This window comes from Medicago sativa, chromosome 1, assembly GCF_051527215.1.
Source record: "Medicago sativa cultivar Bolivia chromosome 1, Bolivia_mono, whole genome shotgun sequence".
NCBI lineage: Eukaryota > Viridiplantae > Streptophyta > Magnoliopsida > Fabales > Fabaceae > Medicago > Medicago sativa.
Window position 1 is genome coordinate 36,338,705 of NC_140749.1, and position 11,888 is coordinate 36,350,592.

Below are 11,888 nucleotides of genomic sequence, written 5' to 3' on the forward strand. Positions count from 1 at the left end.
TTTTTTTATCTAAATGGTGGAAATAGTGGCGGTTATGCCTGCCATGATTCACTATTTTTTTTGTCAAATTGATGGATATAGTGGCGGTTCAAAACGCCGTTATTTGAAAAACAAAAACCGCCATTTTAAACTAGGAATATACCGGCAGTTTTCATGGCGGTTAACTTGGAACCGCCAGTTTACACTTTGTGGCAGGAAAAATTACGGCAGTTTTCCAAACCGCCACTTTGGTCGATTGCGGCGGTTAAAACCGCCAGAACATCCAATTTTTGACCGCCACAATTCTCTTGATTTTTTGTAGTGTGGATTTCAAATTGGTTCTTCATAGGACAACAACCAAATCAGGCAAAAGATCTTTGGTGAAAGATCGAGCTTCAACAACGACTCTTTTGATGTGCTGGATATTTCACATCGTCTCTTTCACACCTCTATATAAAGGAGTGAAGACTTAGAGATTGGTATACGACTCTACTACAATTTACAAGCGCCAAAACTCTGCTGAAATTGTTTTGCTTTCAAAGTCACTTAGAATTTCTGTTTTCAAGTTCATATCTTAGAAATTCTTAAGTCTTAGAGTTTGTATCTGATTGTATTGTGATCACCTCTGAATGTATATCAAGTGTTCAACCTCAAACATTATTCCTTGTAATCTTGTTTGTTTAGAAGTCTCTTGCAGTTGTGCTTGAGCATAGAAGTCTCTTGATTGTGTTCTTGAGCATAGGAAGACTCTTGCAAAGTGTGCTTGAGCAAAGGAAGTCTCTTGCTGTGTGCTTGAGCAATTGTAATCAGATATTACATTCTAGTGAAATCTCCTTGGAAGTGCAAGGGGGACTGGACTACTTCCGGATTGTGGAAGGAACCAGTATAATTGCTTTGTGTCTTTCTTCTTCTTCTCTCTCTCTCTCTGTTTTATTCCGCTGCATTTAGAATCTGTTTATCACTTCAGAAGCTGTCTCACTTAGCTTCTGACCAGTGTGTTCAGTTTTTACGAGAAAAGAAGAATTTTTCAAAACACAATTCAACCCCCCTTCTTTTGTTTTTCTCACCTTCAAAATATTAACGAGATCCGTTAGTAAGATCCACTTATTAAAATGAGTTTCACTAATCTATCAGTTGTGTCTATCTCTCTCGTTATAAAGTAAATTATTTAAGAGTTATGGAGTATAAGTTGTGTTTATATACTAGGTCCACTAATTAACATGTATTGTTTTCTCCCTCACTCAGCTCCGCTGGGGTGTTTACCTATTCATGAGGTCCTGTACTCAACACTCAACACAAGTGTGAGAAAATTATCTTTTTTTTTTTTTTTGTGGCCGGGGTTTGAACCCGGACCTTGCATTTATTATTCCCTATTAACCGAGCTAAGTTCGAGGACAGAAAATGATCTGATATAAGCAAAATGAAGTTTTAAATTGTGCTGGTTTTCTTCTCTTTGCCAACAAATATTTTTAAGTGGGTCTCTTTTTAAGCCTAGTTAGTTTAATTCAAAGTGAGTGCTGTTGTAAAATTGAAATGTTTTGTGCATCGGTAAATTGCAAAGGCTGCTAACATGATGCTGACAAATAGACTATTTCCAATTCAAAGATGACATTTCCATTAATCGATTATGTTCCTCATAAGCATGTAATAGCATTCTCATTATGGTCAAAACTAGGTATAGGCTTCAATGCAAGCATACAATTTGCAAAACCAATGTTTTAAAAGCATAACTAGACATCAAGCAAACAAGACATATGTGTCATGGTTTAACTGCATTAAACAACTCAAATCAAAACGATATCACAGATAACCAAATTGTGGACACTCCATGTTCACGGTTCAAACGATTTGACCGTTCGGTTTTTAAAACATTGTATAAATTGTGTTTTAAAAAGAATGGCACAGAAACACCTTGTTCGATGACACGATCTTTTGGATTTCATGGATTGGAGCAATGATCAAGGTGAATCAAACATGGACAAAAAGGATCCTCTTGATGTTTCAGATGATTTGGACAAAGATATATGTTTTAAAACTCGGTATCTAGTCAAATGATCGATTAATCTAGGGATCAATCTCATCATTCACTAGTGGTGCCCGTTTAAAGACAGATCAAACGTTGCATGAACTAGTCTACATAAATTGACACCGGCCAAACGTTAACCATGTCGGTTAACATTTGGACAAAGATATTGATACTAGAAAGCTTCAAAAACTTCCACTCATAGTGACTGATGAGAAAGTATCATACCTTCAAAATATAGGAGGCATGAGAAGTTCAGCATCACGGCATTGATTAAGTTAAAAAAACAAAGAAATGCTATAAAGCTTCAAAAGAGGGGATGTGATAGAGAAAAAGTGATTATTATTATTAAAAACACATGAAGGGAATTCCTAATAGCATATAACATTTACATCAGTGCATAATTGAAATGAAGGGAAAAACACGCGGTGGCGCAATTTGAGTGAAAACTTTGGCTCTATTGTAAAAACACATCCAACCACAAATTTTCACTTCTTCTTCGTTCTTCACTTTTTCACTTCTTCTTCTTCGTTCCAATTCCCAATCCTCCACCACCGTCCAATCACAATTGTAAATCGCAATTCCAATTCTACAATCGAACCAAACACAGCGCAAGTTCCCAATCTTTTTTCACTTCTTCTTCGAGCAAGCAGTGAAGCAAAACAACAAACCTTTCTTCGTTTTGTTCTTCGTTTCTGAACCTGTAAGTTTTCTTTAACACTCATTTTAGCTTCCCTTTAATTTTAACTTCTTTGTTGTTATTGTTGTTGAAATAATTTTAGGGTTTAGCTGATTGTGTTGTTATCGTTGTTGAAATAATTTTAGGGTTTAGCTGATTGTGTTGTTTGATATGTTGTTATTGTTGTTGAAATAATTTTAGGGTAAAGTGTCGATCTCTAATGGGGCATTTTGTATTTTTCATCTTAGATTTATAATTCATGTTATGTATGGATTATTTCAATTCTATGTTCGACAGTATTTTGATGGATTATTTTATTAAGAGAAAAAGCAGAACTATGTTAGCATTTTTGGGTTTTTCATTTCTGAATATTAAAACGGCTATAGTAATCTTCAACGTTCATGCCTGAAGTTAGACTATCATCAATTCTGCTGTATAGGATGTTGATGCTGAAAGTGATTTGTGTGATCATAATTTTCTTTTACAGGTCATTTTCTACTGTGTGATTTATTCTGATAATTTTGATTACTTCAGTTTTGCCGAAATGTAAACTACGGGGTTATAAGTGTTTGTTTGAGTTTGGAGTGGAGGGGAAGACTTGTGATTTGATTTAGTTTGGATGGGAGGAAAAAGATTATGACTAGCAATTTATCATTATTATGGTGAAAAATTACTCTCTGAAACTCTTCAGAGTTCTCTTTTAGTACATTTTTTGAATAATATTAGGGGGTTTAGTAACTGGTTTGAACTAAGACAAAAGAAGTTGGAGGTCCTAGATTCAAACCCGGACAAAGTAGTAGAATATTAATCTAATAAACTAACTATGAACATTTGCAATTCAAAAAAAAAACAAGAAGCTTTGAATAATATTAGAGAAATGATATTATGCTTCACATTTGTCGTTCCCATTGCTGTGTATGGGCTCTCACTATAGGTGTTTTTTTATTTTTTTTTATTGATTGTGTTAAATTAGTAGCTGAAGATGGTACATACATTGATCTTGGTGACAATTTAAAGCTGAGGTAATACTACTACATGTTGTTGAAGGCTTATTTCAGGGATTCTTTGAAAAGCCTATTTGATGGAGCTTATGAAATAAATTATGATGTTTGTAACCTGGTTTTTGCCTTTATACCTTATATAAGATCCGTGATATAGTTTATAGAAATACTTTATGCAATGTTTTTATGAAGTTTGGCCGTAACAATAACAATATCTAAAAATTAAGACCTGAATTTATTGAAGACTTCAAAATATCTAACTGTATCTCTTTGCATGTTTTACAATGTTGGCTCTAAGCCTTATGCCTATAAAATTAGCACCTAATCATTTAGAGATTGATGACATAGAGTTGACTCGAAAGGACCTAATCATTGAACTTCATTAGCTTTCTTAATATTGGATGAGCTGACATTGAACTTCATTTTGTTTCCCTGATCAGCTTGTGTCTATGACCTTGTAAAATAATTCATTTGAAATTATATCCGACTAGATGAACCTAATGTTACCGTTCAAAGATACACCATAGTGATTCTATCTTTCAGTGATTCTGTGTTTCTTTATTGTGATACCTCACAAATGGTTGTTCAATTTAGCTGAAATGGAAGATATGAAAAGTCATAATTCCTTACATAACTGAAAAGAGTCTAATTCTCCCATCAGAGTAACAATACATAGTCTAATTTTGTTGAACATAGTAGATAGGAAAACACATTCAATTTGCATCTGTGGTGCTATGTTTCATGTTGGGGCATGGGAGTTTTTTGGTGTAAACATGCTACTGTTTTTTTGGCTGCTCTGTGGCTTTTGGTGACTGCTATCAGAACTGAACAACACCTTCTATTGTGCTCCTGCGCAGCTGCTTTGTAGTTTCATTTTGGCCTGCTGTCTCGGCCTTCCTTTTTTGTTCCATGTGTGGTTAATTGTTTTTGCTTTTCGCTTGGTTAGGTGACTAGTTGTAGCTTTTCCTGCGCACCTTCAGGCTGTATTTGATGTTCTTTTTTTTCTAAGCTGCAAATATTATTAAACCCGGCTTGTGTAAGACACACAAAAACCAAGGGAGAAAGAGGAACGGTTACAAGGTGTTGTATATATTCGGAACACCATATGTTTGTTAATTAGTTTGACAATAATCCAAAGCAAGTTTCAACCTAACTAATTTTAGTTCCTTCCTTTTTCTTTTCCTTCTTAGAGTACCTAAAAATAGTTTGGCAATAATCCAATTCTTAGAGTACCTGACACATATATAAACCTATATATGTGTGCTAGAATGCATGTCAAGAGCCAAGACACTAGTTATTAGGACTATTTGTGTAGATCTATAAGTCCTTAATGCCTATATACACTATCCTCTTTTTATATGATGATTAAATATAGTAGACTTTTATTTTTTTTGTCTTAATATTCTTTAGTTTCTGTCATGAAGATTTAGTAGTAACAAACTATAGTACTCCTCTAATTTGCCTCATTTATCTCCTAAATTATCATACTTATCCTTATATAACAATTTGACAGATTATGTATTCAACACATAACTAGTAGAAAATTGGACGAAGTGACAAAGAGCATTTACCTATTTATATAACAGATCGTATGGTAGGCCATAAATTGGGAGAATTTTCACCTACTCTAAACTTCCGGGGGTATGCGAAAAATGATAATAGATCGCGTCGTTAACATTAATTTTAAGGTAAATTTAGTATAATTTAGTATACTAATAGTCATTAATAAAACATTTGAATTTAAATTGAAAATAACTATCACATTCTTTTGATCTATACTAATTAATTACTGCAACTTGTTGTTTTGCTGTTTGTTAGCCTTTGTTGCTTTGGCTTTTGTTTTGGGTGGTGTTGTTCTAGTTGTGTCGTCTTTGGCATATGAACTGCGTTTTTAGTGTTGGTTTGCTGTTCTGCGCATCTATGTTGCTGTTCGTTCGACATTAGTGATATTCCTCTCCGTAATTATAGAACCTGTTTGTTGATTGATAATGGATAATTGGAGTTCATTAATGATTTGCAGGAACTTGGACGAGAGTACGAAAGAAGTTGAGATGGTGGACCCTGTTGAATCTGAGAAGGTTCTCAAAGTTTCCATTGCAAAACCATTCGGCAACTTGTTTTCTTGACTTGTTTCAAGCTTAGGATTTATATATGGTATGTTTCAAAGCCAAACTGAGAATATGACATTTGATAATAAGAGATTATAATTTTGAACGGACTTGTAGTTTGCTTTTTAATGTGTGGTGGTTTGGGTGTGTGTGAAGTGTGTTTGTGCTTAGAAATTAGGAATTTGGTTTTGTTGATTTATGGAGGGTATAATTGTTGTTAATGTTAGTTAAAACGTGTGTGTTGATATCAGTAGCCTATAATGTTAGTTTGTTCATCTTCATTTTAGTTAAAACTAGAGTCCTATATGCATATAATCTGAGATATTTTGTTTGATTTTGAATGAACTCATTATTGAAATTGTTGGTCCTTATGTTTGATTTAGTTTCTTAACCAAATTATGCAGTTGAGATAACTTTTTCAATTGAATTATATTTTTTTTTTTCTGCAGATAAATTTTTTTAGTGAAGATTTTTATGGCTGAGATGATATTGTGGCTATCCTTGATGGGGGTATAGTTTGATGAATATTATGCCCAAATATTTATTTTTGTAAGGATTATGTCCAAAGATGTTTTTTTTAAGGATGTCCAAAGATGTTGTTATGGCTATATGTTGATATTGCGATAATATAACTTCCTAGATTGTATTCATATATGCATATGTATATTTTCATATATTTAATATTGATGTGGCTTGTTTTGAGGTTTGATGATGTGAAAATATCAAATTAGTTTTGGTAAGCAGTTTAAAAAAAAAAAAGCATTACTTTTTTTTGTAAAAGAAAAAAACAAAACAATTTCACATCAGTGGATCATATGACTAATGTGAAATATACATATTTAACTTCTGTGTCTAGCATTCAAATGATGTGAAAACCTTGATGTTAAATTTTAAAGAGAATGTATCACATCAGTGGGAAAAGGCCAGATGTGGAAACTTTGCTTTCACATCAGTTCGTACCTGATGTGAAAAGTTGCGGACATGCCACATCATGACACCTTACATCAGTTGCAACCTAATGTGAAAAGTACTTTTCAACTAATGTAAAAACTTATTTCTGTAGTAGTGATTTATTCTTGAATCATTTTGTCATTTATGATGTCCTCCCTGGAGAGGGAATTGTTGTAGTTGGGCAGCTACAAATGTGATTTTTTATTTTTTATGAATTCACATATTTCATTGTAACTTAAAAGAAAACATACATATAGCCTATGATGGCAGGAGGATTAGTCCTTTATGAATACATGTACAATATTAACCAGTACCTACAACAAACTTGAAAACACACAAGCTCTCATCCAACCTCTTCATTTGTCATTAAAATTAAACCAAACCTCTAAACATATAACCTAGATATGTCTAACTTACCTAATCTTAGGTCTTCTCAAAGATTATCACACCTGTACCAATCTGATCCTAAACTCTTGTTACCACCCGACGAGTTCACTACATCATATATTTCCTCCACCAAAAAGAGGATTGGAAAGGTTACCACACTTTCCAATATATCATCATTTCTATCAAGAGGAGTAGTAACGACCCTCGTTTAAATATTCAATCTTTTATCGGATAAAATCAATGTGAGTTCTATCACTTTATCTGACCCCATTTCCAAAGTATATGACCTAGATTGATTTAAGTCAATAAATTAGTGAGCATTAAAAGAGAGTGTTGTTATTATTACTCTTCTATCCATCTATGAAATTGAAAAATTACATATATTACAAAGTAGTAATTTCTATAGTAGTAATTTCTAACATTAAATTAGTGAGCACCCTATTTGTTTGTTTCCTAACATACACCACTACAAAGTAGTAATTTCTATAGAAAGAAAGAGACTTCTACATTTGAGATACTTACAAGGTCACCAAACTCACTAGTAGGAGTGATTGTGGTGGCGAGCACATCAGATAAATTTTGGAATCAGTTTTGAACAACACAACTTGCATACCGAATGAATCTGAACTCGGATCCCTTAAGCAATGTCTCGAGTTCGAGCTTTGTAAACGAAATAAATGCGATGATGAGGGGAGCCCCTATCGAAGATGGACAATAAATTATTCGATGAAGATTAGTCTTTGGCAAAATCAGCGGATATTTCACACTAGTAACACAATTATAAAAAAATTCTTAAGCTTATATCTATAATTTTCTTTACTTATGGTTTTGATAACTTAATTAATCTTTTTTACAAGACTAAAAATATTTAATATTTATTGTAAAAAACATATTTAATATTTTCTTCTGCTTTAATTTTTTCTTTTGATAAATCTTTTCTAAGATAAATCTTTTCTAAAACTGGCAAAACCATTATAAATTTACATGGAAGTGTCAGGGTTCGAACCGTGGTCATAGCATCCGACCTAAGAATTTGACATTTTGCAAGTTGAGTTAGAACTTGCGGACTTTTCTAAAACGGATTTAACCTATTAAAAATATACCGAAACTGTCAACTGATTTACTACCGTTGAACTATTTAATATATTTGTGAGCAATTGTTAGTTGTAAAGAACAATATCTTAACGAGTAAGCTAGGGACAAGCCCGGAAACAATCAGCCATGTCTACTCGTCCGTCACCGGTGTTCTTCTCCGACGATCTCCTCTCCGAGATACTTTCATTACTTCCTGTAAAATCACTTCTTCGATTCAAATGTGTAAGTAATCCTTGGAACAATCTCATTTCCGATCCCAATTTTGTGAAATTACATCTCATGAAATCAAAATCACAAAATCAATACTTCACACTAATAACTCATCACCTAAAAATTATCAAGGGAGATTTCCCATATGGTAGTGACGATGAAGCTGAGATTGATTACAGTATCATTCCATATCCTATACCTCGTTTACTCGATAACCCGTCATTTACGGTTGTTGCTGATCCTCACTCTATGTTGAATGAAAAAGACTGCTCTGGTATAGCTGGTTTCTGCAATGGGTTGATCTGTTTGACTGGTTATCGTTTCATTTATGGTTCTGCTGATACTGAATCTTATGAGTACTGGCTCCGTTTATGGAACCCAGCCACTAGGAAAATATCTCCAAAAATTGGTTGTTTTCGTGATCCTCGTGGTTTCGTCTTCAATTGTGGTTGTGATAATTCCACTGGCACTTTTAAAGTGGTTGCGTCACGTTACATTCATGATCATTTGACATGCGAGGTGAGAGTTTTCAGTTTAGGTGATAATGTTTGGAGAAATATTGAAAGTTTCCCGGCTGTTCCTCTTCGTTTGGATTATCAAGGATTTGGGCATACTGATGTGTCTCTTAATGGCACTCTTAACTGGTTGGTTGTTCACAATGACATCCCGATCACTTGGTATGGTGATCCGGCAGTGGAGGATATTACTGTTGAGCAGATTGTTATTGTTTCACTTGATTTAGGGACTGAGTCATACAACCAATATCGGTTGCCTCTGGGTTTTGATGTGGTGCCGGATGAGGAGCCAACTGTTGGTGTGTTGAGGGACTGCCTTTGTTTTTCTTATTGTTATAAGAAAACCGATTTTATTATATGGCAGATGAAGGAATTTGGCGTTGAAGAGTCTTGGACTCAATTTCTTAAAATTAGTTATCATGATCTTCAGTTGAGCCATGACTTTGGTGATGATACGCTGAAGTATCATCTTCGATTCTTGCCATTGTTTCTTTCTCAGGATGGTGATACACTGGTATTGCGTAGTAGTCTTGAGAGGGAGGCAATTCTCTATAATTGGAGAGATAATAGAGTGGAGCGAACAAGAGTCACTGTGCATAAAACTAGTATTGATGATGGAACTAGAAGTTGTTTATGTTGGAACTATGCCAAGGGTTTTGTTGAAAGCTTAATTTCGATTTGTTGAAACTTGAAAGTAAGTTCCTCTTCCATGGTTCACTTGTTTGAATTTAAGTAAATTCATATATGTTGTTTTCACATTAGTAAATTAGTAACGGTTACATGTGTTGTAACCGCTACTGCAGTAAAGGAAAAACATATAAACACATCTATAGGCTCAAACAAATTTGTTATATCTACATATCTATAAATAGATGAGAAAAGGAAAAACTAGTACTATTTTATTTCTTCAAACATACATTAATTTCATTTTCCTCAGACCTTTGTTATAAATATTGAGTGCATTTGTCTGGAATGAGTGTCACGTAATTGGTTTCTAAACACACACAACACTTTAGATTAAACTGTGTGGTTCTATTTCTATGTTTTAAAACTAAAGCTATATCATCGATGTATGTTTGAAGCAGAAAAAACGCTTTGCATATTTATGCATAAAGGATATTGGATGTTATTTTTGTTTGATTTTGTTTACACCCTTTCAAGTACATTTATACTGAAACATTGATTGATATTTCTGTACTTGCACGTGTTTCACTGATCTTTATGTCGAAGACTGCCTTACAAGTTGCTGACTGCTATTGTTTTCCAACTGCTTTTGGATCATATGACTCAATTTCCATTATCACTTTTTAGTTTGTTCCTATATTTTTAATCTCTGACATACTTTTTGGCTATTTTATCATCTTCCTAGGTTTCTGGTGGAAGAAATCACTCATAGGTATTTCAGATGCTTCACAATGATGTGGGTTTCAGAACAAATGCTGGATGGAGGAAAACAATAAGATGTCGGGGAAATTACATCGGATAGAACGGGAAGGGAAAATCTATAATCAAGATCAATCGTTCTGTTTTTAATTACATGTTGGCATGAAGGACCAATCCTTCTCCCTTCATAGGCTGAATGTATGTATCTGTTTTTTTTTTTTTTTTTTTTTTAAGTTACAATGAAATAAAAAGAATCACATTTTGTAGCAGCCAGACTACAACAAAACCCTCTTAGAAGAAGGATAAAATGCTTCAAACCCTTTTTATTTTGTATATTCATTCAGTCATGTACAAAAATAAAATAAAGAATAGATGATCAGAATAAATTATCATGTCTTCTTAATCTCCTCTCATAGGTTGACTCTTCTGCAGTGTGGGTCTTTGGAATCTAAGGAGGTTCACAAATAGTTTAGTTGCACCAATGAAATATTGTCAAGCTTGATTGCCATATTGTGTGTATCAAGGTTGTCAGACTCGCGAGTCTTCACGTAGTCGAAAAAGATTTGTAGACTCGATTCATATACTCGACTCTTAAACTAGTACGAGTCTATAAAAAATTAAAAATGACGCTAAAAAACCTGTAACTGACACATTAATGAAAAATATCTATAACAAAATACCAATCAACATAAAAAATTCAAACCAACTTGTGAACAAAAAATCTACATAATAAAGCAAGTAAATTCACAAAAGTAGATAAGGTCCTATTTCCTGGAGAAAAAAATAAAAAAATAAACATATATGTTAATGTCTTCAAACATTCAAAGCTCCAATGAAATCTTGCACATCATCAAAATCACCACCACCGTCACCATCATCATCTTCACTAGCTAGCATCTTGACCATCAACATAATCAAATTCTTCCCGAGATGAAACACCTTCATCTTTATCTGAACTTGGATTGCTTGAGCTTCCATTTAAATCAAAATTGCCACCACCACCATTTTCCACAACATTAGTAACAACATCAGCTCCAAAGACATTGTTAAAAGTAACATCAGCTTACTCAACATTGCCCTGATTTTACATTTGCACAACATTCTCTTCATTATGATATTTAGTTATCCACTCATAATCAGAATTAATATCTTCAAATGAAAGATTGTCTTGTTTTATCTATTCAAATTTTTTTGTTTGATTTGGAATTTTAGCCATATTTAGAAGACAATGATATAATCAGAATTAATATCTTCAAATGAAAGATTGACTTGTTTTATCTATTCAATTTTTTTGTTTGATTTGGAATTTGAGCCATATTTTGGGTTTTTTTTTCAAAAAAATTGCTTTATAAAAAAATCATGGACTCGGTGAACTCGTCTTAGACTCGCGGGTCTATGCGAGCCTGTCTACAGAGTCTACCACAAAAACGATTATATATGTGACTCTACTCGTTTTTACCTTCTAGATTCGTACGAGCCTACCAGTTTACTCGCGAGTTTGACAACTATGTACGTCCCTTAATCGGGCGAAACGAAACGTGCCCTCTTGCATTTCTC

General features: G+C 33.6%; 1 protein-coding gene across 1 annotated transcript; it reads left to right on the plus strand.

The window, feature by feature from the left end:
- The first annotated feature begins 8,259 nt into the window (after positions 1–8,259).
- Positions 8,260–10,710, plus strand: LOC146954655 (F-box/kelch-repeat protein At3g23880-like). Its single transcript, XM_085717496.1, has 2 exons — positions 8,260–9,642; positions 10,318–10,710. The coding sequence occupies exon 1, from the start codon at positions 8,350–8,352 to the stop codon at positions 9,631–9,633; it is 1,284 nt and encodes a 427-aa protein (XP_085573622.1). The 5' UTR covers positions 8,260–8,349; the 3' UTR covers positions 9,634–9,642; positions 10,318–10,710.
- Positions 10,711–11,888: the final 1,178 nt, after the last annotated feature.

What these genes read in the sequence shown, in the direction of transcription:
- LOC146954655 (XM_085717496.1), top strand. Translation starts at nt 8,350, where the DNA reads ATGTCTACTCGTCCGTCACCGGTGTTCTTCTCCGACGATCTCCTCTCC.